Source organism: Paramisgurnus dabryanus, chromosome 13, assembly GCF_030506205.2.
Source record: "Paramisgurnus dabryanus chromosome 13, PD_genome_1.1, whole genome shotgun sequence".
In the NCBI taxonomy this organism is placed as follows: Eukaryota; Metazoa; Chordata; class Actinopteri; order Cypriniformes; family Cobitidae; genus Paramisgurnus; species Paramisgurnus dabryanus.
Window position 1 is genome coordinate 24,498,353 of NC_133349.1, and position 25,649 is coordinate 24,524,001.

Here is a 25,649-nt window from a genome sequence, read left to right on the forward strand (position 1 = left end):
TTATCAAACAAACCGGAAATAAAAATGTGCAATAAAACTTCATAATGAAATGTGAGTGCTACACATGATAATAATAGAGCAGTGTAAAAATAAACGCGAACATTATAAACTCAATTTCCCATAATTCCCAGAGCCGTTTAGCGTTTCATTAACCAATGATGTCTCACTTACGTGATGACGTCGTCTAGAGCGACACAAGATTTTCAAGATGGTGCTTGAAAGTACTATGGTCTGGTAAGAGAAATGACTTTATATTTCTATTAAACATCATCAATAACTCGATAAGCGTGTTTTATGTGAAGTATTACGCAAACACGTAGCCAAATTTTGTATTTCGAATATTGAGAGAGACGTTGTGATGAACACAGAAGGACATAGATATTATTTTCCTTAGTCATGATAAACATTCAGCCTGTTTAGTTTCCTTTTGTTGTCATTTAATGTAATGTAAACGTAAGATAAACCGTCATACGTCAAGTATATGGTATTATTTGTGTCGTTAATTTCGGTTTTGATCTTTGATTTGGTTTACGTGTTAGTAACTCGGATTTAATGTGAACATTATTTTGTCTCGCGATACTTACTGTTGTAAATGCTTTAGCTGGATTTATTGACAATATAAGGCTTTTAACTAATAAATAAAACCTGAACTTACAGCACAACATTACATTTTCTTAACATCATTGCTATTTGTAAAAAAAAAATGTTTCTGTAGCACCATCAGACTGTTTTTTAGCAGCAGCAGTTTATTAGAAATAAAGACTTTGTTTTTTATTATTTTAGTGTGGACAACAGTGAATACATGCGCAATGGAGACTTCTTACCCACCAGACTTCAGGCCCAACAAGATGCTGTCAACATTATCTGCCACTCAAAAACTCGCAGTAACCCAGAAAACAACGTGGGACTCATCACTATGGCCAAGTAGGATGAAGATTATTTGATTCCGTTTGGGATATATTGTGCAATAAAATAAAAAAGAGAGATTTATTGTGTATGTATGTGTGTTTTAGTAACTGTGAGGTCCTGACCACCCTGACCCCTGACACTGGGAGGATTCTGTCAAAACTTCATGCTGTTCAGCCCAAAGGAGTTATTTGCTTCTGTACTGGCATCAGAGTTGCACATGTGAGTGTACACACACACACACACACACACACACACACACAAACATATGTGGTTTACATAGACATTATGGTTTTTACTGTATAGTCTATCCCCAACTCGTAAACCTACCCTCATCCCTTTAGCATTTCTTTATTTATATAAATACTTTTCACAGAGCTTTTCAAATCCGTGCTTTCAGGAAGAGAGTAAAATCTGGAGCTTAAAATATGTATGGTATTTGAAAAATAATGTGTTTTTTAACCATAAACCATGCAAACACATTTTATTATTCCAAAAACACAAAATAATGTTAATTTTTAACAATAAAACGGGTGCTGTTTAACAATATCTAAATACCAAGATGCTCCAAAGCCATGACAAAATTCTAATTAAGAAGATATATGCATACTGTCTCTCATGTCCGCCATTATGGATAAATTATTTTTATGACCTCATTCTGCACTTTAGCTACTGATCAGGTTTCAGTCTGTGAGGTAACTGCGGTTTCATGTGGGGGAGGAGCCACTCAATATATCTCACCCTAAATTCCTATTTCAGTGGAAATTAAATCAACGTGGCAAACAAACTTAAGTGGGTCTTTAAATTAGAAAAATGCATAAATGGATGTGTGTTGGGATGTACTACATTACCCATAAGGCATTTGGGTGTATGACGTAATGCAAGAGGCGACTGCACTGGAGAGTGTGTTGCAGATGTTTACTGACTTCCACATGTGTCGGATGTGTTAACTGTTGCTCATAATAAACCGTAACATATAAGAGACATACACTTGTGTGTGTGTGTATGTGACAGGATGGATAACATAATGGCAGGGCCTCAAAACGTGAACTGCTTAAGTTAGACTAAAATTATTACAGACATTTATAAAAGAAACTAAGAAATTGCTAATTAAGTTACTAAAATTGCAATTCTTCCCTTTGTTTATTCCTCCTCCTTGTTCCCATCACAGCTGGCATTAAAACACAGACAAGGAAAGAACCATAAGATGAGGATCATTGCCTTTGTTGGAAGCCCTGTTGAAGACCAGGATAAAGACGTAAATTAATTTTTGTATTATTATTATTATTATAGTTTATTACAGATAGTTAAACAAATCTTAAAAATGCAAAGCATGGTATGGGATGCATTGCAACTGCCCTTGTTGTCCGTGCATGTTTACAAAACTAAAAAAAAAAACAGTGCAGACTAATGCAAAAATTCATCATGTGTGAACGGCCTATAAATTTATCTGCTCCTTTGTGCCGGTTTTCTGTCTCGTGTCAGTTGGTGAAGATGGCAAAGCGTCTGAAGAAAGAGAAAGTAAACGTAGACATCATTAACTTTGGGGAGGAGGTAAGTGTCATTCTGGATGAAAATAATTCATCACATTAAGTGCATTTCATTTATTTACATGTTCTAAAATGTAGTTTTGTCTACATCACTTACTGTGCAGGAGGTGAACACGGATAAGCTGACTTTGTTTGTAAACACCCTAAATGGAAAGGAAGGGACAGGCTCTCACTTGGTAACTGTGCCACCGGGCCCGAGCCTGGCAGATGCTCTTATGTCTTCTCCCATCATGGCTGGTGAGGGTGGTGCCATTATAGGCTTGGGTCCTAGTGACTTTGAGTTTGGAGTGGATCCCAGTGCTGACCCTGAGCTTGCGCTGGTGGGTATCACACAGCTTTTATAGGACAAACATCTACCATACCTAGGCGTATTTCTTTCATTATAAAAATTTCTTGTGCAGGCTCTCCGCGTCTCGATGGAGGAACAGAGACAGCGGCAGGAGGAGGAGGCACGCAGGGTAGCCGTGGCCTCTGCTGCGGAGGCAGGAGTCTCATCACCTACTGCAGATGGTGAGAGATGGTTAACTGTAGATAAGTATTGGCCAATGGTAAAATGTTGTTAATGGTGTAATGTGTTAGGGGGTCACTTGACTTGTTGGTGGAGTATTTTGAGATGTCTACATTTGTATTAATAAAATCTTCTGTACTTTTGTCAGAGTCTGAAAGTGCTCTGCTGAAGATGTCTACAGCTCCTGCCCTTCCTGATTTCAGCCGCATGACGGAGGATGAGCAGATCGCATATGCTCTACAAATGTCCATGCAAGGAGGAGGTCGGTCTCTTATATTTTTCTTAATTTTTCCACACATTTTCTTTTCTATGGACACCACAAATGTTTGTCTCTTTTTGTGCAGAGTTTGGATCTTCAGAGGTCATGGATGTGGACGCGGGTGCAGCTGCAGACACTGAGACTGCTAAGGTGTGTTTTTACTGTATGTCATTTGTGTCGTCTTCACGGGTCCACTTAGATCCGAAAACCAGAGGTTTGACCTGAGACCCAAAGGGGTTCCGGTCTAAAAGTTTCACGTGTGCCATGGACATGGGTCGGGTATAGTAATAGCCACATCGGGCCTTGGATGCTTTAAAATGAATGAGTTTTTGCTGAAAGGACCCAAACTATCTTGTGTGTGTGTGTGTGTGTGTGCGCATCAAGTGTCAATTTAAATTTTGTCAGAAACCAAAAAAAATAAATTGAGCCGTAGGCGAAATTTGATGCGAGGCCAGCATGGTTTCTTTCTCTCTGTCTGACTGGTGCGTGCAGGGATGCTGTTTACATTCGGGTCCAGTCAGGTTAAAAAAAGTTGCCTACTCGGTCGGGTCGGACTTAAGTCTAATTTTCTTGGGTTTATTTAAAAAAAAAAAAATGCACGTCGGGTCCAGGTAAAAACTGATTCGGGTCATTTCGGTTTGGCTACATTAATTTGGACCTGAGAAGACCTCTAGTGTCCACACACGATCTGTGCTGCTGTTCAGAAATAATCTACATTCCCAAATAATTGGTTTCTGGGATATTTTACATAATTTGCATGCATCAGTTATGCGGGAGACTTTCGTAACGTCCGGGAAAAGTGGGATGAATGCCAAGAATATAGTCGACTGTAAAGAATGATAGATGATAATAATGTACTACCTTTAACTGCTGGCTGGATTAATTATCCATATTACATTTAAAGCAAGAAGGTGAAAGGTTTTATTTTCCATGTTTTGCAGGAGGAAGAGGATTATGACGTGATGCAGGATCCAGAGTTTTTGCAGAGTGTGCTGGAGAATCTTCCAGGAGTCGATCCCAGCAACGAGGCCATCCGGAATGCCATGGGCTCCCTCGCATCCCAGAGTAAATCCAAACCACCTGAGGGAAAGAAAGATGATGAGAAGAAATAAGACGAGAGATGGCTGGACTGATGTCAAGTGGATATCAAGAGCGAATAACATGGGTGAAGGGTTTAAAAGTGCATAAGAAACAATCACGGGATGATAAAATCACATTACTGATAAAATAAAAGTCATTAAACAATAATGTTGAAGTGACAGACTAACTTTTCTAAATAAAACATAAAAAAAGTCTTGTCTGTAATAATGAATGAAACTGTTATTTTTTTCCTTAAAGTTTCATTATGATATTAACATCTAATCTGTAACATTTGAATGGAGCAGAAAAATGCCAAACAACATTACTTCACATAGTAGTATAGTATTCACTTCAGTGTTGTTTGTTTGCTTGATAGGTTGTTTTTTCACCCAGCTATATTTTCTGTCTGGTCTTTCAATAAATCTCTTTGTAAATGTTTCTTTGTCAGTTTTGTATAACTATTAAGTTCCTTTTTTTAATAAAAGGCTTTGTAATGGTTAAGGAAATATTAAGTGTGTGTGCTGATTATTTAAAATCCATGTAAACCGGAAGTTGCATCTAACTTCACTATTCTTACTTATTTTGAGAGAAACGAAATGAAAAAAATAAATAAATAAAGGGTGTTGTTTTGTTTGAGACATTTCATTCAGAAATATATTTGGCAGCCGACTGATAGTTGAATGGGGGGATTATGAGATATTACACCCAAAACGTCAAACTGACATTATCAGAGCAAAGTGTAGTAAAAATTACCATATAGTATACACTAGTATGTGCACTAAAATATACTACAATGTTTTTTTCATATGGTATGTACATTTAAAAGGCTTAATTTCGAAATATTCCCCTAATTTGTCAAAGCAGAGTCGCACTCTCCGCAGAAAGCTCTGAGCAGTGGGAAGGGGTCGTGCACGGGCGACGCACGCGTACATTTACATAAACTGATTTATGAAAAAAAACAGCGTGACCGAGAGAACCATAACTATATAGGCTATGTAATCGTAAATAAATCCGTAACTGCAGTTCTCTCGGTGTTTTAAACGGAATATATGCGCTCGTACCGATCACGCGTCTCCCTCTCTCTCTCTCTCTCTCTCTCTCTCTCTCTCTCTCTCTCTCTCTCTCTCTCTCTCTCTCTCCAACGCGCGCATCTGCAGCACGCGCTCTGGAAATTCTGCATCATCAGCATCATCACCAGTCGGTTGATTCCCCTCTTCAACCTTCAGTCTCAGTCTTTTGTTGATTACACTCGTCGATATTTTCAATCATATTTTTTGGCTATCGACTTCATTCCTTCAGCGAGGCTTTCTGAAACAGCTGCATAGAGAATGTGAGTATTGTCATCACTATTCGCTACCATTCATAATTTAAACTCGGGGTTGTTTACACATATAATAATATAATAATAACTTTGCCAGCCTTGTCTTATATTTGTATGGATGTGTTTTAGATCATCTGAAACAAAACTGGGGTCTACAGTAGCATCAGTAATAATAGCTGAGCTTGTCACGACTAAATGATTTGTAAAAATATATATCGGTTGTATTGAGGTTGTCTGCATGCTCTGTGCTTGGCCTATATAAATTCCAGAGTCAGTAATTTTTTGTCAATAGATTATTAAATAGTTGTCAATTTTTAATAAATGCATAAAAAGGTTTTCTTATCATTTCATGTATCATCTATTGAAAATTCAATCATCCACTATTTAAGACCTAAGCATCAACAAATTATTACAATTTTAGGCTCTGGCTTTAAATGCAATAAAATGGGTCAAGCATTATCTACTGGACTATCTCAAATCTTTAGGAAGGCATACAGAACTTGTGCACCATTGAGCAAATTTAGTTTTGGTGCCTCTGTGTCTGTAAATTTCTTTCAATCTTATGAGAGAATGCTTTTATAAATCCTCTATGGTGTCATGGATCTCTTTGGATGTTCAGGTCTGCTGCTAATAATGCTAATCCAGCCGGTGGCCCTGGAGGAGATGGGGCACCAGCGGGTCCTCCTGCTCCCCCTCCAAACACCACCAGCAACCGCCGACTACAGCAGACACAAGCACAAGTGGATGAGGTGAGAGTGTGTTTGAATGTCTATGTGCGATAAAAGCAATAAGCAGAAGTTCCTATACCTCAGTTGTAGGAGCATTGTTTTAGCATTACAAAGGTCATGGGTTTAATTTCAAGGGAAAACACAAAACGCTGATAAAAAAATAAAAGCGTCTGCAAAATTTATAAATGACTACAACTCAAGAGTAATTAAATAAAGCTTAAATTTGTCATTTTAAAGCGGACATATTCATGTTTAAGTGCTATCACTGGGTCCCCAGTGCTGCTATCAACCTAGAAAATGTGAAAAAGATCAAGTAACTTAGTTTTGGTAAACCATTCTCTGCAAGCATGTGTAAAAAATAGCTCATTGAAATTTGGCTCCCCTGTGATGTCAGAAGGGGATAATACTGGCTACTTAATCTGCACTATCCAACCACGGCACTGGCATTTAGTGCAGAGATCAGCTCATTTGCATTTAAAAGGACACACCCAAAAACCGCACATTTTTGCTCCTACACCTTCAAAGTGGGAATTTAAACATGCTGTAATAATTTATCTATATGATATTTAGTTATAGAACTTCACATATGTACTCTGGAGACATTAAAGACTTATTAAAAGGCTTGTGAAATGTCCCCTTTAAAGGTTTTTGGGGTGTGGACCGATCCTCTAACAATAAGACTATAATTAAGTCAATACTTACCTAATAAATTATAATAATAAACAATATAAATACCTATACCTCAAATAGCTGTGTGCATCTTCATTCTCATCTCAGCCATGTGAAACATTTTTTTGGACACGTATGTTTATCTATCTTCTAGGTGGTGGACATCATGCGTGTAAATGTGGATAAAGTTCTGGAGAGAGATCAAAAGCTTTCAGAACTGGACGACCGGGCGGATGCTCTGCAGGCCGGGGCTTCTCAGTTCGAAAGCTGTGCTGCTAAACTGAAGAACAAATACTGGTGGAAAAACTGCAAGGTGAGACTTTTTGAAAGCGGAAGATGAAAGGCCGAGCTCAGCCGTCATACATAATATTCATTTAATATTCAATTAATAATTAATAGGTATTTACTGCAGTAAATCACAGCCTGGGATTCAGCGAAAGTGCGATACAGTAAGATTAACACACATCAAATAAAATAAAATGATAAGTGCTATCTATGTAATATGAATGATACAAAGGAGAATGACATAACATTCATGAGTAAATAGGTCAGTGCTTCCTCATAACTAAATGATACGCTCAGCGGTTTAGTTCTTCTGTAGCTGCTTCTGGTGTTCATTTGTGTAAATTTGAGCCAGAGAGTCTTAGTAATGATGAACAAATGAAAGGATGCCGGGAAACATCGTTTTTTGTATCCTGGATGAAAATATGCAGCATGTGTTTTACCATGGCGCTATTATTATATATTATTAAATCATTATATGTCAAACTTTTGAGTATTCATGAATTTTATTGTTCGATATAAAGTGATTGAGGGGATTAAAGTATAAATGGTTGTTTTCTGTCTTTCAGATGATGATCATAATGGGTGTGATTGGAGTCCTCTTCATTGGAATCATTTTCTGTGAGTTTTTGACTAGATTAGAGAGCTCATTTGAAGCATGTGGAGTTTTATACACAGCACATTATTTTCAGACACCTCTTGTTTAGGATAGTAAGTGTTAGGAGGGTATTATTGTTAAATTAGCCCATGTATTATAAATCAACACAGTTAGGCTAAAAATAGAACAAATGAATCAATAGTGCATATCATTTCTATAAATATTTTTATTTTATATGATATAAAAATATTTTAGATGTTTTCAATGATTTATTAAGTGTTTATTTCACTTCTGTAGTGTAAACTGTATAAGCACTTTTGTTGGAACCGATACATATGATATGTGTTCATCCTCTGTAAACAAGGGACAGCCTACATTTCAGTGCTGTTGCTGTTACATACTAAAGGCTTTGTGGGTTTAGTACTAAAAGACTGGAGCTTTATAACATAAGCTTAATAATTCATTACACTTACTGTGAAGTAGTTTTGCATAGCAGTGCATTATGGGATATATTTCCACTTAACTTACACGTACAGGGTTCCCACGGGTCATGGAATTTCTAAAATATCATGGAATTTAAAAGGTCTATTCCAGACATTAAATATAATGTCTGGAATATTTTCTTGTTTTATGTCATGGAATATTAAGGATTTTGTTTGTTGCTTTAAATTTTAGTTTGCATTTCTCAAAATGTAATCCACATGTTAAGTTGTGACGTAAGGAATGCCGGTTCCGGGTCCAAGCCTCCACTGATTTCAATCTAAACAGCTGTTTATTGACATTGTTTATTCATTTCATGCATTTAAAGGTGCCAAAGAATGCACTGAAAAATATGTTTAAATGTTCTCTGATATCTACATAGATTTGTCTTTTGAATGAAGCGTTTTTCATGATTTTCACCAAAGTTTAATGCCTTCCAGAAAATTTTCTTCTTTAAATAAATAAACATACAATATGCCAAATGAAAGAACAGACCCTCTGCTTTCAAACAAAAAAAAACTGTTTCATCCTACCTTTAGTGGTTCTTTTGCAATCAGCTTTTGAATATGGGTAGGTTTTTGCAAAAACACCATATTTTGAGCAAAAAGTAAAAATAATTCCATTTTTGTGACAGACTTTTCATAGAGATCCCATTCAGAGCGATCTTTAAAACAGACACGGACATGCAGCAGCTTGCCATAGGGCAATACTTCCGGTTTTAAAAAGTTGCGGAAGGGCGCCACCTGGTGGATAATAGCGGTATTGCGGAAAGACGGAAAATCTCGTCATTGGCGGGGAAGCATTTTCTCTTAATTGACGAGATATATCGTCAATGGCGGGGAAAGAGTTAAAAGGGTCATGAATAATAATATTGAGCTCTGCTCTGATTGCCTGTTTCACAGAGCAGCTCCTTTCAGTAGCTCTCTTAGACCTTATGTTTTTGCCTGTACAGAGCTCTTATTATTTATCTATGCTTAGGTAAATACAGTTTTTCATTCTATGGCACCTTTAAGCTAAATGTTTTATAAACTCACACTACATTATCAGGCTTACGGCATCTCACAAATTGGTTATGAAAATTAACCTTTTTAGTCAGTGGAAGTGAGGGAAAAGTCAGGGAATTTGAGATTTGGCTCAGAACCCGGCACCTAATGTGATCTGTTGTGCATGAAATTATAATCACTACTAAAACCTAATCATTTTTTTTCTTCTCACCATTCTCTCATTTCCAGTGTATTTCTTCTCCTGAGCTGATTCACATGATGAGTATGAGAAATGAGCTCCACCCCTTTTCCTGATCCTTCTCTACTCAAGATGTCAGTCGTCTCACACTTTGGTGTGACCTTAGTATGTAGATATCAAAACTCATTTTACCTATACATATCACATGCATCAATTCTCTTACAATCTTTCTCTTTCCTTCTTTCTCTTTCTGAATAAACTGCACTTTTCAAACCTTATGCAGACACAAAGACATACACGACTGCACTCAGGCAGAAGATAGAGAGAGAGAGAGAGAGAGAGAGAGAGAGAGAGAGAGAGAGAGAGAGAGAGAGAGAGAGAGAGAAAGAGAGAGAGAAAGAAAGCGAGAGATTAACTCAGGCTAAGTCAGAGAATTTGTAAATTGATACATACATTATCAAATATAACCCTATGCTATTCTTACTACTGCTATTGCCATTAGCCAGTACCATGAGCTATCAGTCATCTATTTTGTTCAGAACCTTTATGTGTACTGATGATACAGATTAGGTTGGTAGCTTTTCTGCATAGCACAAGAAGTATTGAGATGTACTTATATATTTTTTTGAATTTTTATCAAGAGTAGAAAGTTATAATTTTCATTTTTATTTATTCAGTATTGGCAGGAAAAAATACATTAAACCCTACAAGGTGTTGGAGGTTACACTTTTAAAATAAATGCCGTAGAAGAATCATTTTTGTCCGAATGGTTTCATTAGGACCTCTGCAGAACCTTCCGTGGCATGAAAGCTTCTTAGTAGTAAATTTTTTTTTTCAGATATTAAAATGTATGAATGAAGGTTTTCACTGAATGGTTCTTTGAGGAAAATGTTTCTTCAATGGCATCACTGAAAAAACCTTTTAAGGGGACATATCATGAAAATCTGACTTTTTTCATGTTTAAGTGCTATAATCGGGTCACCCATGCTTTTATCAACCTAGAAAATGAAAAAAGATCAAGGTCATTCAAATTTTTCTCCCCTTGTGATGTCAAAAGGGGATAATACCGCCCCTAATCTGCACTATCCAACCACGGCACTGCCATTTAGTGCAGACATTTGCATTTAAAAGCACAGACACAAAAAATTGCCCTACACGGTGGCAATTTTAACATATTATTATAAATTATCTGTGTGTTATTTTGAGCTAAACCTTCACATATGTACTCTGGGGACACCAAAGATTTCTTTAACAACTTAAAAGTCTTGTGAAATGTCCCCTTTAAGGGCCTTTTTACGCCCCCTGTGGTGAAAATCATGTTTGTATTGTTGGTTTTATGTCTACATGGTGTTTTTAATATCCTTTAAGGCAAGCCATGTACAAATTCATCATTCAGCCCCATTGCTTAGTATTTTCTCCATAAAATTTGAGCTTTGAAATCACCTTGATTTCCTACGTCACAAACATGTGACCAATCACATCAACACAGTTGAAAGTGTAGATCAGTAGTTCAAGCCATAGATATTATATATATATATATATAGATGCCGCATAGGCTCACCGCTGGAACGATTGCAGTACAGCTGCTTCACCTGTTTCTGTGATGCTCAAACCTGTTAAAGGGACACTCTACTTTTTTTAAAAAATATGCTCATTTTCCAGCTCCCCTAGAGATTTGATTTTTACAGTTTTGGAATCCATTCAGCTGATCTCTGGGTCTGGCGGTACCACTTTAGCATAGCTTAGCATGATCCATTGAATCTGAAAGTTGTGATTTTCTAGGCAGATATGGTTAGGAACTATACTCTTATTTTCGCGTAATAATCAAGGACTTTGCTGCTGTAACATGGCTGCAGCAGGCGCAATAATATTACGCACTGCCTGAAAATAGTCCCTTTGGTTACTTTCAGTAGCAGGGGACTATTTTCAGGCGCTGTGTAATATCACTACTAATATCACTATTTTTCGTCGATCTTAGTACACAATACTACAGAAGAGTCAAGTTTTAAATAGGAAAAATATTGAAACTCTTTGGTTATTTTTTACTGCAATGCTAATGGTTTATGCTAAGCTATGCTAAAAGTGGTACAGCCAGACCCAAGAGATCAGCTGAATGGAAACTGTAAAAATCAAATATTTAACTCTAGGGGAGCTGAAAAATTAGCATATTTTCAAAAAAAGTGGATTGTCCCTTAAACATCGCCAATGATTTCATGTATGCTTGTGTGAAACCGGACTTAGCAGTTTTGTGTCTGAAATGGTCAGAGCTGCAAGAGTGGAGGCCGCGGAGACTTCTTAGCATATTTATAGATCCGTGTATACCAAATGAGGCAAGAGTATAGAGTTACATTTAAGCTGTTTTAAAGCATAAAGGAATTACTATGACAGGAAAACTTTTACATATGCTATTATAATGCTCAAGGACGAATTTTAAGTGATAAAATACTCGACTACAGGGAGACTTTTAGAGGGAAACTGCTGTTTTTTGACTTTCATAGCAGATTATTCCCACTATTAGACTTGATTTATTTTGTATTGTTAAAACTTCTATTACTGTAACTACCTGATTTACAACACAAACCTCATTTTCCTGTTTTGTGGAAAATATTCATCTGGGCACAAGATGCTGTCAGCCTGCCATGATGTACTGAAATGTACCGAATCTACTCAGAAATGTATAATCATTGCAGTGCGTGCTAATAATCTATACTGCCATGTAATTGACAACTGTTGGTTTTACATTCCTGTATCTGTTCACTTTATTATATTTTGTTTTTATATATTATTTCATATTTTGATTGTAGATGTCTATTTTTTTTCTCTTGTAAGCTCAAATGAGACATACTAAAAATAATGTGAAAGTCTATATATGTGAATGAATGATGCATATACCATGACAAAGTAATTCTGTCTCTTGAAGTTCTGACACAAATCTCAGATTTTAAAAGGAATAAAAAGCATGCCTCTGACACTTTAACAGATGCCAATAAAACCATCAACGTATTTTTGTCTGTTTGTGTTTTTATTAAAAAAAGGAACACTTAACCAATTAAAACATCAAATACAACAAAATTGGGAACGTATTTTAAATGTATAGAATAAGTTACGTGATAAATCTTTTCTTGACTTCCTTTGAACAAATGTGCAGTGATTGAATACATTAAAAATTTACACCCATTTGAAGACTGCTGATGAGATAAGTAGGCAAAATATGACCCCTGTCCAACCTTCTTCCAAAATTAACGCTCAGCTCTCTGAAAAGACAAAACCATTTGCAATACAAAACAGATGTCATGAACATTTAACTCCATATACTCTTGTATGCCTGCTAGTTAAAATATATATGAATAATATAAAAACACTTACCTGTACCTTTGAAAGCTTGATACAAAAACACCACCGATATCACTAACATTAATACAATCGTCCAAAACGCCATTTCTGTTGAATGGAAGTAGTGGAAAAATTAACAGTAATGCTAAGAAATTTCACATATTAAATGCATGTTTAGAAGTAAGTATATAAATGTAGGTTTATTATTTTAATGCATATTATTCTACCACATATACACTTTGTATATGCATAGTTTTCATTAATGCATAGACATAATCACAGATAACATGATCCTAAAAGTGTCTCTCACCTGGTTCGGGTTTCTCCACAGTCAGTGTGACTTCAGTGGGTATGTCTGAGGTGGAGTGAAAGACCCTGCAGGTGACAACAGTGTCTGGCGGGTGTTCATCAGGTCGTAGGGTGAGATAAGATGAGAGTGAATATGTCCCATCGCTATGCTGTCGATGGCTGGAGAGAGAGGATTCTTTTGTGAAAGATACGGGCTCTTCGTCAGAGGGACGCTGGGATAACCACTCCACCTACAGGAGCACAGGTCACCAAAATTAACTGTTTGATAACAAGTTTATAACAATTTGAGATTATCTTAAGTAATCTTGTAGTGTTGTTATGGTGGTATGCTGACCGTCACATCCAGAGGATAATAACGCTGACATTCACAGCCGAGTTTTTTGGGTGAATTGTCTTGAAATTTTAGTTTCTCTTCTGAAAGAGTAACGTGAGGGGGCTCTGAGTGTGAAAAAGAAACAAATATTGATATGTTCACTATGCTCCTTGGTTCCCTTTCAGTCGGTCACTACGACGTCACGTCGTGACCGACGAATTGGGAACCGCTTCGCGGGTGACCTATCTGCTTCGAGAAACCTTTAAAACGCCAATGAACTTGGCATGCAGATAATTGCATCTGCCGGCGCCGCCCCGCCGCGCAGGTATTTAATGAGCGGCAGGTGCAGTTATCAAATCAGCTTTTTTAGCTTCGAAAGCTGGCAGTGACACTGCTCACGAGAAGCTGCTCTTCTGGAATAGATCTCGGCGTGCTAGTTGGTTGGGCGAAGGCACCACAGCGGGGCTCGCGAGTGTTTCCACCTCTTATCTTTTTTTTTGTGATCTCTTTCACATTTTTTAAGTTGAGTGTGTGCGTTCTCCTCCCTGTGTGCTTCATCAACTACACAGCTAAAAGAGTGATTTCCCCTAAAAGAGCTGCAGTTGAACTTGCGTCTTTTTAAAGACAGCCGTTCACTGCTCACGGGCGTTAAGCGTCTTTTTAAAGATGTCTTTTCGTCCGTGTTCGACTCCTGGATGCGATAAATACATGATTCCTCGTGATGGACACGATCGCTGTCTCTCGTGTTTGGGTCTCCAGCACGCTGAGGCGGCTTTCGTGGGAGGGACATGCTCCGCTTGCGAGAGCCTGACTCTTGCGGATCTGCGGGGTCGTGTGGCGTTTCTCCGGGAGCGCCGCCCTCCGTTGCTGATCGCCCCTAAGAAGGCGGCTGTGAAGCTACGGAGAGACGACCTCCGCCTCACGGTGCTGAATCGGCGAGCTGGTCCGTCCAGCAGCCCTCAGCCACCGGATCCGCAACCATCTGAGGACCCGATGGAGACGGAGAGCGCGCGTTCTGCGTCGCTTTCTACCTCTGCCGGGCCTCCCGAGGATTCGGTATCTATCGTAGCATCGGAGGGGGGGCCGTCATTTTCGGACGTTGATCCGGATCCTCTCCCTCCTTCTGGAAGGGTTGCGGTTCCCGATCTCGATCCGGAGATGACTGCCATGCTCGCTCTGGCTGCGGAGACGGTCGGGTTGGAGTGGAGAGCTCCTCCCCCTCCCGTACCGTCCCGCCTAGATGATTGGTACTTTGGGGCTGCACGGGCTTCACAGTCTTCCCCTCCAGTACCTTTCTTTCCCGAGGTGCATGATGAGCTGACTCGGTCGTGGAAAACCCCGTTTTCCTCCCGGAACCGGCCGCATCAGCCATCACCCCTCACCTCCCTCGATGGCGGGGCTGCTAAAGGGTATGCCGGTATCCCGACAGTGGAGCGTTCGGTAGCGATGCAGTTGTGTCCTGCCGGCGTTTCCTACTGGAAGGACCGTCCTACCCTTACCTCACAGGCCTGCAGACATTCGTCAGCTCTGACGGAGTCTGCATACCGGGCTTGTGGGGAGGCAGCCTCAGCCATACATGCCATGGCTTTGTTGCAGGTTCATCAGGCTAAGGCTCTGAAGGACCTGCACGAGGGAGGTCACGATTCGGCGGTCTTTAAAGACCTACGTGCGGCTACGGATCTGGCGCTACGTGCGACTAAGACCACCGCACAGGCCGTCGGTCGTGCTATGTCCACTTTGGTGGTCCAGGAGCGCCACCTCTGGCTGTGTCTGGCGGACATGAGAGACGCTGATAAAACCCGGCTCTTGAATGCTCCGGTGTCCCAGACCGGCCTGTTCGGCGAGGCAGTTGAAGACTTCGCACAACAAGTCTCAGCCACCCAGAAGCAGACTGAGGCCCTTGCCAACATCATGCCGCGTCGGAAGAGACCAACACCTGCCCCGTCGACGTCGGCACCTCAGTCTGCCCCTCGCCGAGGGCGTCCTGCAGCGGCGGCCGCCTCCGTTCCTCATCGGGGCCCTCCTAGGAAGCGAGGAACCGGCCGTCAGCAGCCCGCCCCGCCCTCTCAGCCCGCTAAGCCTGGTGGAAAGCGTAAATCCAAGCGGCCCTGAGACGGGCGACCTGGAGGTGGAGGGGATCGCTCTTCGGGAGATGGTGAACGCACCACTCCCCCCCCCGGAGGAGGACCGGGTGGGGAATCCTTGGTTTTCTTTAATTTCCGTTCCGCCGGCACCCACAAAACCACAAAAAGAGCGAATTCCTCTTCCTCCTCCAGGTCTTCAGAGGCAGCCGGGGGTGACGGATGGGCTCATAACCCTACGTCCTCCCTCTCCTCTTTCGCCAGCGGATGTGTCGAGCGCACCGAGACATCTTCATCAGAGTCTTCTCCGCGCAGCCATCCATCAGCGGAGTCTGGTGAGTGCTCATTTACACAATATACATATCAACGCAGCCCAAGAGAGCGCGTCATCGAGCACCCCTGTTCCGCTCGCCGCGGGTACTACGATCGTGCCGTTAATTCCCCTCGTTCGGTATCTGGAAGCTTGGCAGCAACTTCCCAGCCCGTCGCGTTGGCTTTTACGCACGATCCGTCTCGGCTATGCGATACAATTCGCCCGGCGACCTCCCAAATTTACGAGCATTCGTTTCACTTTAGTGAAACCCGCCGATGCGCACGTACTACGTGCAGAGATTGCCGTCCTATTGGCGAAGGATGCGATCGAGCCGGTTCCTCCAGCCGAGATGAGGTCAGGGTTTTACAGCCCTTACTTTATTGTACCCAAGAAAAGCGGCGGGTTGCGACCGATCCTGGATCTGCGCGTTCTGAATCGAGCACTTCACAAGATGCCGTTCAAAATGCTTACGCAGAAGAACATATTTCAATGCATTCGCCCACAGGATTGGTTTGCAGCCATCGACCTGAAGGACGCGTACTTTCATGTCTCAATACTTCCCCGACACAGGCCGTTTCTCCGCTTTGCGTTCGAGGGTCAGGCATACCAGTACAAAGTCTTACCGTTCGGGCTCTCTCTCTCTCCCCGCGTCTTCACGAAAGTCGCAGAGGGGGCTTTAAAGCCCCTCAGAGAGAGCGGTGTTCGCATCCTGGCATACCTCGACGATTGGCTTATTATAGCACAGTCGCGTCAGATGCTTTGCACCCATCTGGATCGGGTGCTCAAACACCTCGCCCGTCTCGGTCTTCAGGTCAACCGAGAAAAGAGCAAACTGTGTCCTACACAGAAGATCTCTTTTCTCGGCATGGAGTTGGATTCGGTCAATCTTACAGCACGTCTCACGGAGGCGCGCGTTCAGTCGATTCTGACTTGCTTGAATACATTTTCGGGCAGGACTGCGGTCCCTCTGAAACAATTTCAGAAACTCCTGGGGCATATGGCAGCAGCCGCAGCTGTTACACCACTCGGTTTGCTACATATGAGACCGCTTCAGCATTGGCTTCACGACCGAGTCCCGAGGAGAGCGTGGCTCACCGGCTTTCACCGTGTCACGATCACACCGAAATGCCGTCTCACTTTCACCCCGTGGTCAGACCCAGCGTTTCTCAGGGCGGGGGTGCCACTGAGACAGGTCTCCAGACATGCAATAGTATGCACAGATGCCTCCAACACGGGGTGGGGAGCCACGTACGGCGAGCTTGCAGCTTCAGGAGTGTGGACATCACCCCAGCTGCATTGGCACATAAATTGCCGAGAACTGTGGGCTGTATATCTTGCGCTCGTCCGCTTCAGCAGCGAGTTGAGAGGCAAAGATGTATTAGTTCGCACAGACAACATTGCGACTGTTGCGTATATCAATCGCCAAGGCGGAGTGCGCTCTCGTCACATGTCGCACCTCGCCCGCCATCTCCTCTTTTGGAGTCAGAAGAATCTGAGGTCTCTTCGTGCCATTCACATCCCGGGGTCGCTCAACGCAGCGGCAGACGCGCTTTCTCGAGCAGCGCGCCCCGGCGAGTGGCGACTCCACCCTCAGTCGGTCCAGCTGATTTGGAGACGTTTCGGCAGAGCGCAGATAGATCTGTTTGCATCTCCAGAAACAACCCACTGTCGCCTATTTTATTCACTGAACGAGGGAACACTCGGCGTGGATGCATTGGCACACAGCTGGCCGAGAGGTCTTCGCAAATACGCATTTCCCCCAGTGAGCCTCATTGCGCAAACATTGTGCAAAGTCAGGGAGGACGAGGAGAAAATTATTTTAGTTGCTCCATATTGGGCCACCAGGAGTTGGTTTCCAGAGCTCACTCTCCTCGCGACAGCCCCTCCCTGGAGGATTCCCCTGAAGAGGGACCTTCTGTCTCAAGAAGGGGGCACATTATGGCACCCCCGTCCCGATCTGTGGAACCTCCATGTGTGGTCTCTGGACGGGGCGCGGAGGTTCTAGGTGATTTACCCCAGGCGGTATCTAACACCATAGCTGCAGCGCGAGCGTCGTCCACGAGACAGGCGTATACGCTGAAATGGAACCTTTTTGTTGTGTGGTGTACCTCTCAACGAGAGGACCCCCGAGAATGCTCGATCAGTATTGTGCTTTCATATCTCCAGCACCGCTTGGAGAAGAGGCTGTCACCATCTACTATTAAAGTAGATATCGCGGCAATATCCGCGCATCACGCACCCATAGACGGTAGATCTGTAGGTCAGCACGATCTGGTCATTAGGTTTTTAAGAGGTGCGCGGAGGCTGAATCCTTCACGCCCTCCCTCTATTCCTCCGTGGGACTTGTCCATGGTGCTGAAAGCCCTTCAGCACTGCCCTTTCGAGCCTCTGCTCACGGTGAGCGTCAAGTTTCTCACTATGAAGACTTTGACGCTCCTCGCATTGGCTTCTATTAAAAGGATAGGGGATCTTCATGCATTTTCGGTCAACGATTCGTGCCTTCAGTTCGGGCCGGCTGAATCCAGCGTTACACTGAGACCCCGGCCGGGCTACGTGCCTAAAATTCCCACCACTCCCTTTAGAGATCAGGTGGTGAATTTACAAGCGCTGCCTTTGGAGCAGGCAGACCCAGCCATGGCTTTGTTATGTCCTGTTCGTGCACTACGTGTGTATGTGGATCGTACTCAAAGCTTTCGGACCTCAGAACAGCTCTTTGTCTGCTACGGTGGTCAGCAGAAAGGGAAAGCTGTCACTAAACAGAGGATGTCTCATTGGATTGTAGACACAATCGCCCTGGCGTATGAGAAACAGGGCATTCCTTGCCCCTTTGGTTTGAGAGCCCATTCAACCAGAAGCGTGGCTTCATCTTGGGCTTTGGCTCGTGGTTCCTCACTTGCAGATATTTGTAGAGCTGCTGGCTGGGCGACACCTAATACGTTCACTAGATTTTACAGTGTTCGTGTTGAGCCGGTATCCTCTCGAGTTCTCTCGTCAGATCAGTGAGAGCATCGAGGGACGGCTCCTGTGTCGGCTTGGTGCCTTTCTTTTCGGTGCTGCACGACCGCACCATTATGGAAGGCAGTTAAGGCAAAAACGTTACAAAAAACTGTTTTTTGTCTCCTCCACCGCTTGGTGGCCGATGTTGCGGAGCATCGGCTGCCAGCCTCTCACTGGATGTATCCTTAAGAACCTGGGTGAGGCTAGCGTCCACAATGCGCCCCCTAGTGGTTTCTTTGTGAGTATTCCGTGGAAACTTCTGATTTACCACGTTTCCCTTAGTGGAGTTCATTCCACGCCTCTCTAGTGTACTAAGAGAGAGTATTTTTTATAGACCTCGTGTCTTTTTTATCCATCACCTTAGTGGTAGACCCCTAGAGGGTTTTCTTTCCGCAGCGATCTTAGTCCCGCCTGACGAGTTCGCTTCCCAGTTCGCCTAGTCACTATCGTGGGTTAAGGAACAAGTAGTGACCGGCCTCTGCTTCAACCCCATTTCCGTTCCCTGAATAGGGAGAGTCGGAGGGTTTACGCAGGCACTGGAAGGGTCAGCTTCAGTGGCGCTTTGGTAGGGATTCCCAATTCGTCGGTCACGACGTGACGTCGTAGTGACCGACTGAAAGGGAACGTCTCGGTTACATATGTAACCCTCGTTCCCTGAAGGAAGGGAACGGAGACGTCACGTCCCGTCGCCACAGTTTGCTGTTCCACTGCTGATACCGGCCGGACCCTTTCCTTCTGTCCAGCTTTCTCAGCAAAAAAAAAAATAGCTGATTTGATAACTGCACCTGCCGCTCATTAAATACCTGCGCGGCGGGGCGGCGCCGGCAGATGCAATTATCTGCATGCCAAGTTCATTGGCGTTTTAAAGGTTTCTCGAAGCAGATAGGTCACCCGCGAAGCGGTTCCCAATTCGTCGGTCACGACGTGATGTCTCCGTTCCCTTCCTTCAGGGAACGAGGGTTACATATGTAACCGAGACGTTTTAAAAGTACATATTCATGCATGCTGGAAGTTTTGAATCTTCAAAGTAGACATAAACTGAAAAAAAACTTTTGGACAAATTAGGTTTTCTTAAAATGAAATTAACATTAATTAATATTACGTGAAAAAAAGGGGAATCCAAGGCACTCTTCATATATCAAAAGGTAAAAAGCCTTTATTTAAATATGGCTTTCTTCAGGCTATCTGTGCCGCTACGCGTGGGTTACTGCCCTGTTATATGTTTTTAATGTTATAGCCATATTTAAATAAAGGCTTTTTACCTTTTGATATATGAAGAGTGCCTTGGATTCCCCTTTTTTTCACGTTTTGTATACCCTACACCAAAGAGCACCTAACTAATTTTTCCCAAACAAAAACATTTTTTTTTTCAGCTATTTTTGAGCACTTTGGATTTTTTCTGATTTCATTAATTAATATTATTTTTATTTTAAGAAAACTTGATTCAATCATGTTGAGCTGGTGTACAAAATTAAATTACATAGAAAAAAATCATTTTAAGAAAACTTAATTCAATCATGTTTAACCGGAGATTTTTTCAGTGTAGAATAGATAATCCTCAAATAATTTATGGATGTGAATATTTTATATAGAATAACCCCCCAGTATGGGCCTACATTAAAAAATCTTGTTTGTACCGAGCCCCTAAGGTGACATTGGCGTAAAAAAAATCTAAAGTTTAGTTTCATATGCTCACGTGAAACTTTCATGTGCGATAGTTTCACGTGCTTGCGCGATAGCTTCACGTGAGCATGCAAAACTAAACTTTATAAAAAATTCTGCACATGAAGGTTTCGCGTGAGCACATGAAACTAAACTTTATTTAATATTTGCTCCATGTCCCCTTAGGGGCTCCGTATGTTTGCACTTACATAAGTAAAATTACCTAAAATAGTAAGCTTGAGTGGGGTACATTGCAAAACCTTCGCATGCTCACGCAAAACCTTCATGTGCAGATGTTTATTTTTTAAGTTTAGTTTCGCGTGAAACTATCGCACGCGCACGTGAAACTTTTGCTTTCACGTGCGCGCGCGATAGTTTCAGGTGAGCACGCGATAGCTTCACGTGAGCACGCGAAACTAAACTTAAAAAAAATTCTGCACATGAAGGTTTTGCGTGAGCCATGAAACTTTCACGTGAGCACATGAAACTAAACTTTATTTAATTTTTGCTCCATGTCCCCTTAGGGGCTCCGTATAAACCAATTTCCCGATTTTAGTTTATTTTTCTTAACCCATTTTTTGTCTCATTTTAACTATTAACCCCGTAAACTCTGCAGACCCATTTGCGGGTCCAAGACTGCATTATCATTTTTTATAAGTTGTCCACAAAGTTATCCATAAAATAGAGGCATGCCCAATTCTGCAAAAAATTCTCATTTTACTGCAGAGCATCCCATGATTTTGATAACTTTATTTTCAGAATTGTTTTAACTCTTTCTCCGCCAATTTTAACTCTTTCCTATTTCAACTCTTTTAATTTTTTTCCAGCCAGCGCCAGCATTTTTTATGATTTTCACAAAAGTTTAATGCCTTCAAGAAAATGTTGTTCTTTAAATATATAAACATACAATAAATCAAATAAAAAACCCTATGCTTTCAAACTCCACTGTAAAAAAATTCCGTAGAAATTGCAGCTGGGTTGCCGGTAACTTACCGTAGATTTAAATTTATGTTTTTTACTTGCAACATTTTGTTCAAAGTTAAATAAACATTAAACATTTACAAGTCTTTGTCTTTACAGAGTAAAACTAAAAAAAAACAGCATCAAGCAAAACATTCTGGGAAACAAAATCTGAAGCAAAAAACAGAAAAAGGTTGATGATGATTTCTGGTTCCCAGAATGCTTTGCATGAGGCTGTTATTGTATAGTTTTATTCTGTAAAGATAAAGACTTGTTTATATTTAAAATTTATTTAACTTTGAACAAACTCTTGCCAGTAAATAACATAAATTTAAATCTACTGTAAATTACCGGCAACCCAGCTGCAATAACATTGTAATTTTTACGGAATTTTTTTACAGTGTATCTTCATTTGTTCTATTTTTATCACCTCTCAAATATGGGTAGGTTTCTTCAAAAACACAAAATTTTGAGCAAAAAGCTGAGATAATTTTTTTTGTAACGGACTTTTGTTAAAGATCAGATTCAGAGCTAAGATCAAAACATACACAGAGTTTGAACTGTTTTAGGCCTTAGTGGATGCTTTCCTGTTTCATAAGCTGGGTAAGAGCGGCACCTAGTGGATAAGAGCGGAAATATGGATTGCCGTAAAAACTTGTCATTGGGAGGGAAGCGTTTTCTCTTAATTGATGAGATAACTAATCAATGGCGGGGAAAGAGTAAAGATATTTCTACTTGAAAGTAAGACAAAAGTTCAAAGAACATATTTTGCTGTGTATTTTAAGAGACTCACGTGTAATGTGCAGTTGGACGACCTGCTGCGTCTGAAACTCCCCAGAACCAACAGTGCAGATGTATGTGCCTTCATCCGAGACCTTTAACCTCCTTAGAGACAGGGATGCGTTACCGTCCCTTACCAGCAGATCTGCTTCTGCACTCGTATCCTCTCTCTCCACCAACACTACAATGTACAAAAATACTCTGATGTTTAATATTCACAGAAATAATTAAGGGTATATTTACTAATCCCATCCTGTAAACTATTATACTTTTCACTTACCATCTGATCCCACTTCTGACTCCATCTCTCTCGCTTTCAAATCAAGGACTTTACGCCCATTTCCTCTGTGCTGTAGACGCCACTCGAGTGCCACATCCTGCCCGGGTGTTGAATCTTTCTGTCTAAAGCCACAGTCTAACAGTGCGTCTCCTCCTATGGGAGCCACGATGGATGGTACGCGCGAGAACACCACAAATACAACTGGGCAGAGTAGTTAAGAGATCGAGTGGGAAAGACAGAAACAGATTTTAAAAAGATAAAGAGAAAAATGTTACAAATGTTACATTATGTGGGGTGTCCACATAATGCTCCACTACTGTATATGGTCAAACACAAGATTGTTATACATATATATGTACCCTCCGTCAGTAATGTTCCTGTTGTGCTAAGGGCCAGGTTGAGTTTACTCTGCATTAGTGGAGGATCTGCTGTCTCGATGCTTGAGGTTTGTAGCACCAGAGTGAGACTGAGACCCGCCCCTTCCAGCTGAACTGAGCCAATGAAATGAGCGGGTAGAGAATCTGGATCAGCACCGCGAGGAACATACCGACTGATCTCACACGCTATATTCTGTTCATTACAATCGCTGTGAAGAAGAGAATCTGCATCAGGAATCTGAATAGATGGCACTGTGGGTGAGAGGAATCAGTAGAGATGTTAAAGTATGCATACTATGGCCGCAAACACTCATTATACACACTAAATAGATAACACTTACACATCAACTCAAAGATGAGATCATCAGCACTGGGTGTTTCAGGTGGGTTATATGGGGTCACGAGCTCTGGTGACAAACCATCGTTTCCAACAAGATCTCTGAAGACGAGAGTGGATGGAGTGCGCTGAAACATCGCCCCGCCCATCATGCCCCCCATCCCGCCCCCCTCCTCGATCAGAGAGCAGGACAAAACTACATCAGCCCCGTGCAGCCCTGTCAACACACGACAATACATTCACTTGAACAACAGGTGGCGCCAGATCAAAGCACACGATACATTCACTTAAACAGCAACTCTGTATACTGTATATTTCATTTATATTTTCTGTGCTTAATTCTCTTCTTCTTTCATGTAGAGCTGCTTTAAATCAATTCAAATTTAACGCTATATAAATACACTTGGCTTGACTTGACAGCAGGGGGCGCCCGATCGCAGCAAACAAAAGACAAAACGAAACCAATACGTCAATTTTTACGTAAAAAAATAAATAAACAATAGGTAGATATTGTATTGTATAATACATTAATAAAACATATGTGCAAAAATATGCAAGCATCTCGACTGAAATCAACATACAGGACACGAATTAACATCTAACACTCACCATATATCAACGACAGGATGTAAGTGGAGGTAACGAGGATTTTTAACATCACCGAGCTGTACCTTAACAACAAATAAATTGGCTTAATGTCACTTATAAGGTTTCTATGTTTAGATTAATGCGAGCATATATTTTACTCAAAGCCATGAAACAGCTCTAAACCTGTCAAAACCAGCGCCGTCTTTCATTCGCAAAGAGAAATACTTTCACTTTTGATTAAAACAATTCTTCCTCATTGAAAGATTCAAAATAAGAGTGAGTTTTTTACTCTTGCATTTAAAATTTTTAACAAATGTTTCGTTATTCTGGTATTTGATTAAATTTTTTCTTATTGAAAATGAACATGGAGAAGAGACCACCCTTAGTATATTCTGCATCATCGTATCCTACATATAAGAACACAGCAGTATACTTTACTTTATTTATTTATTAATAATAATAATAATAATATAATATAATATAATAAATGTTTTGTTTATATAAAACAAGGATGCCACACAGATAATTGACAAATAACATACAATCAGATAACTAACATCAATCATTTAAAAAAATGCTCATACAACCAACAAACAAACAAGTATTGTGAAGCAGAGGAGCAGAGATGGGAGACGAAATTTAAAAAACAAGGTGAATAGGTTAATTTTTTAAGTTGAGACTTAACTTTGGTCAGTTGCATAAACATACTCGCTAAGTTAAGATAGCAATTAGATCTAATCAGTCTTACTTTTCTGTTTCAAATATGACCAGTCTATGTAACTGACTTATAAAATTATGATCGATCTTAAAGAAAATAAATAATTGACTAACTTGTAAGACTAGTTGCAGCAACTGGACACTGAAGATCACTGAAGATCTTGGGGAGCTTATTCCATAGTTAAGGCCCATAATACCACACACAGCGTTGGGTTTAAACTCAGGCACCATGCTAGATCTAAGAGTCTGAACAGGGACATGCACTAACTCAGCTAAATATGGAGGTACAATGCCATAACAGGTCTTAGAAGTTTTAACTGAATTCTGAAAATCCATTAAAGGAGCATTTCACCCATATAAACATTAATCTTTTTTGAAAGTGTGTCATATTTGTAGTCGAAATGTAACATACATTTACAATTAGGTGCCTATTTGACTGAGAAATGGGGTGTTTGTAGTCTCACCCCCTCAATATTGCACTTCCTTCTTTCAATGATGCAAAATGATGATTTTTACATCATTGAAAAAAGGATGTGCAACACTGAAATCTGTATTTCTCCTGTCTCAGCGGCAACTGAGGAAATGATGCATGACCATTCAAAAACATGACTGGGGTTCTAACTATACAAAGCTTTATGCAAATGGGTGAAGTGTCCCTTTAAAGGGGAGATTTCACAAGACTTTTTTAAGATGTAAAATAAATCTTTGGTGTCCCCAGAGTACGTATGTGAAGTTCTAGCTCAAAATATCATATAGATAATTTATTATAGGATGTAAGAATTGACACTTTATAGGTGTGAGCAAAAACGTGCCGTTTTTGTGTGTGTCCTATTAAATGCAAATGAGCTGAACTCTGCACTAAATGGCAGTGCCGTGGTTGTATAGTGCAGATTTAGGGGTGGTATTATCCCCTTCTGACATCACAAGGGGAGCCAAACTTCAATGACCTATGCTTGCAGAGAATGGTTTACCAACATGTAAGTTACTGGATTGATCTTTTTCAAATTTCTAGGTTGCTGAAAGCACCGGGGACCCAATT

General features: G+C 41.0%; 3 protein-coding genes across 4 annotated transcripts; 2 read left to right on the forward strand and 1 right to left on the reverse strand.

Moving 5' to 3' along the window:
• The first annotated feature begins 154 nt into the window (after positions 1-154).
• On the forward strand, positions 155-4,739 carry psmd4b (proteasome 26S subunit ubiquitin receptor, non-ATPase 4b). Its single transcript, XM_065246163.2, has 10 exons — positions 155-234; positions 784-924; positions 1,014-1,128; positions 2,078-2,164; positions 2,392-2,460; positions 2,561-2,776; positions 2,858-2,966; positions 3,113-3,226; positions 3,309-3,373; positions 4,165-4,739. Exons 1-10 carry the CDS (start codon positions 209-211, stop codon positions 4,333-4,335), a joined length of 1,113 nt encoding a protein of 370 aa, XP_065102235.1. The 5' UTR covers positions 155-208; the 3' UTR covers positions 4,336-4,739.
• A 705-nt stretch (positions 4,740-5,444) lies between these two features.
• On the forward strand, positions 5,445-12,567 carry vamp1b (vesicle associated membrane protein 1b). Its single transcript, XM_065270126.2, has 5 exons — positions 5,445-5,633; positions 6,244-6,373; positions 7,176-7,334; positions 7,873-7,924; positions 9,614-12,567. Coding segments are annotated over exons 1-5 (360 nt in total). The 5' UTR covers positions 5,445-5,631; the 3' UTR covers positions 9,631-12,567.
• tapbpl (TAP binding protein like) lies at positions 9,614-24,128 on the reverse strand. Of its 2 annotated transcripts, none has more exons than XM_065270125.2 (9): positions 23,915-24,128; positions 23,310-23,522; positions 22,951-23,220; positions 22,592-22,792; positions 22,325-22,492; positions 13,540-13,643; positions 13,207-13,435; positions 12,936-13,004; positions 9,614-12,817 (listed from the first exon to the last, which is right to left on the reverse strand). In XM_065270125.2, the coding sequence occupies exons 1-9, from the start codon at positions 23,961-23,963 to the stop codon at positions 12,810-12,812; spliced, it is 1,311 nt and encodes a 436-aa protein (XP_065126197.1). In that variant the 5' UTR covers positions 23,964-24,128; the 3' UTR covers positions 9,614-12,809. The 2 variants fall into 2 exon arrangements, with proteins under 2 accessions (XP_065126197.1, XP_065126196.1); XM_065270124.2 differs by having other exon boundaries at positions 12,930-13,004.
• Positions 24,129-25,649: the final 1,521 nt, after the last annotated feature.

Coding starts and splice junctions, on each gene's coding strand:
- vamp1b (XM_065270126.2), top strand. Junction 6,374..7,175: donor CACAAGCACAAGTGGATGAG/GTGAGAGTGTGT, acceptor TCTATCTTCTAG/GTGGTGGACATCATGCGTGT. Junction 7,335..7,872: donor ACTGGTGGAAAAACTGCAAG/GTGAGACTTTTT, acceptor TCTGTCTTTCAG/ATGATGATCATAATGGGTGT.
- psmd4b (XM_065246163.2), top strand. CDS start 209: ATGGTGCTTGAAAGTACTATGGTCTG. Junction 2,165..2,391: donor TTGAAGACCAGGATAAAGAC/GTAAATTAATTT, acceptor GTCTCGTGTCAG/TTGGTGAAGATGGCAAAGCG. Junction 3,374..4,164: donor CAGACACTGAGACTGCTAAG/GTGTGTTTTTAC, acceptor CATGTTTTGCAG/GAGGAAGAGGATTATGACGT.
- tapbpl (XM_065270124.2), bottom strand. CDS start 23,963: ATGTTAAAAATCCTCGTTACCTCCACTTACATCCTGTCGTTGATATAT. Junction 13,644..22,324: donor CGTCCAACTGCACATTACAC/GTGAGTCTCTTA, acceptor TTTCACACTCAG/AGCCCCCTCACGTTACTCTT. Junction 13,436..13,539: donor ATTATCCTCTGGATGTGACG/GTCAGCATACCA, acceptor GTGCTCCTGTAG/GTGGAGTGGTTATCCCAGCG.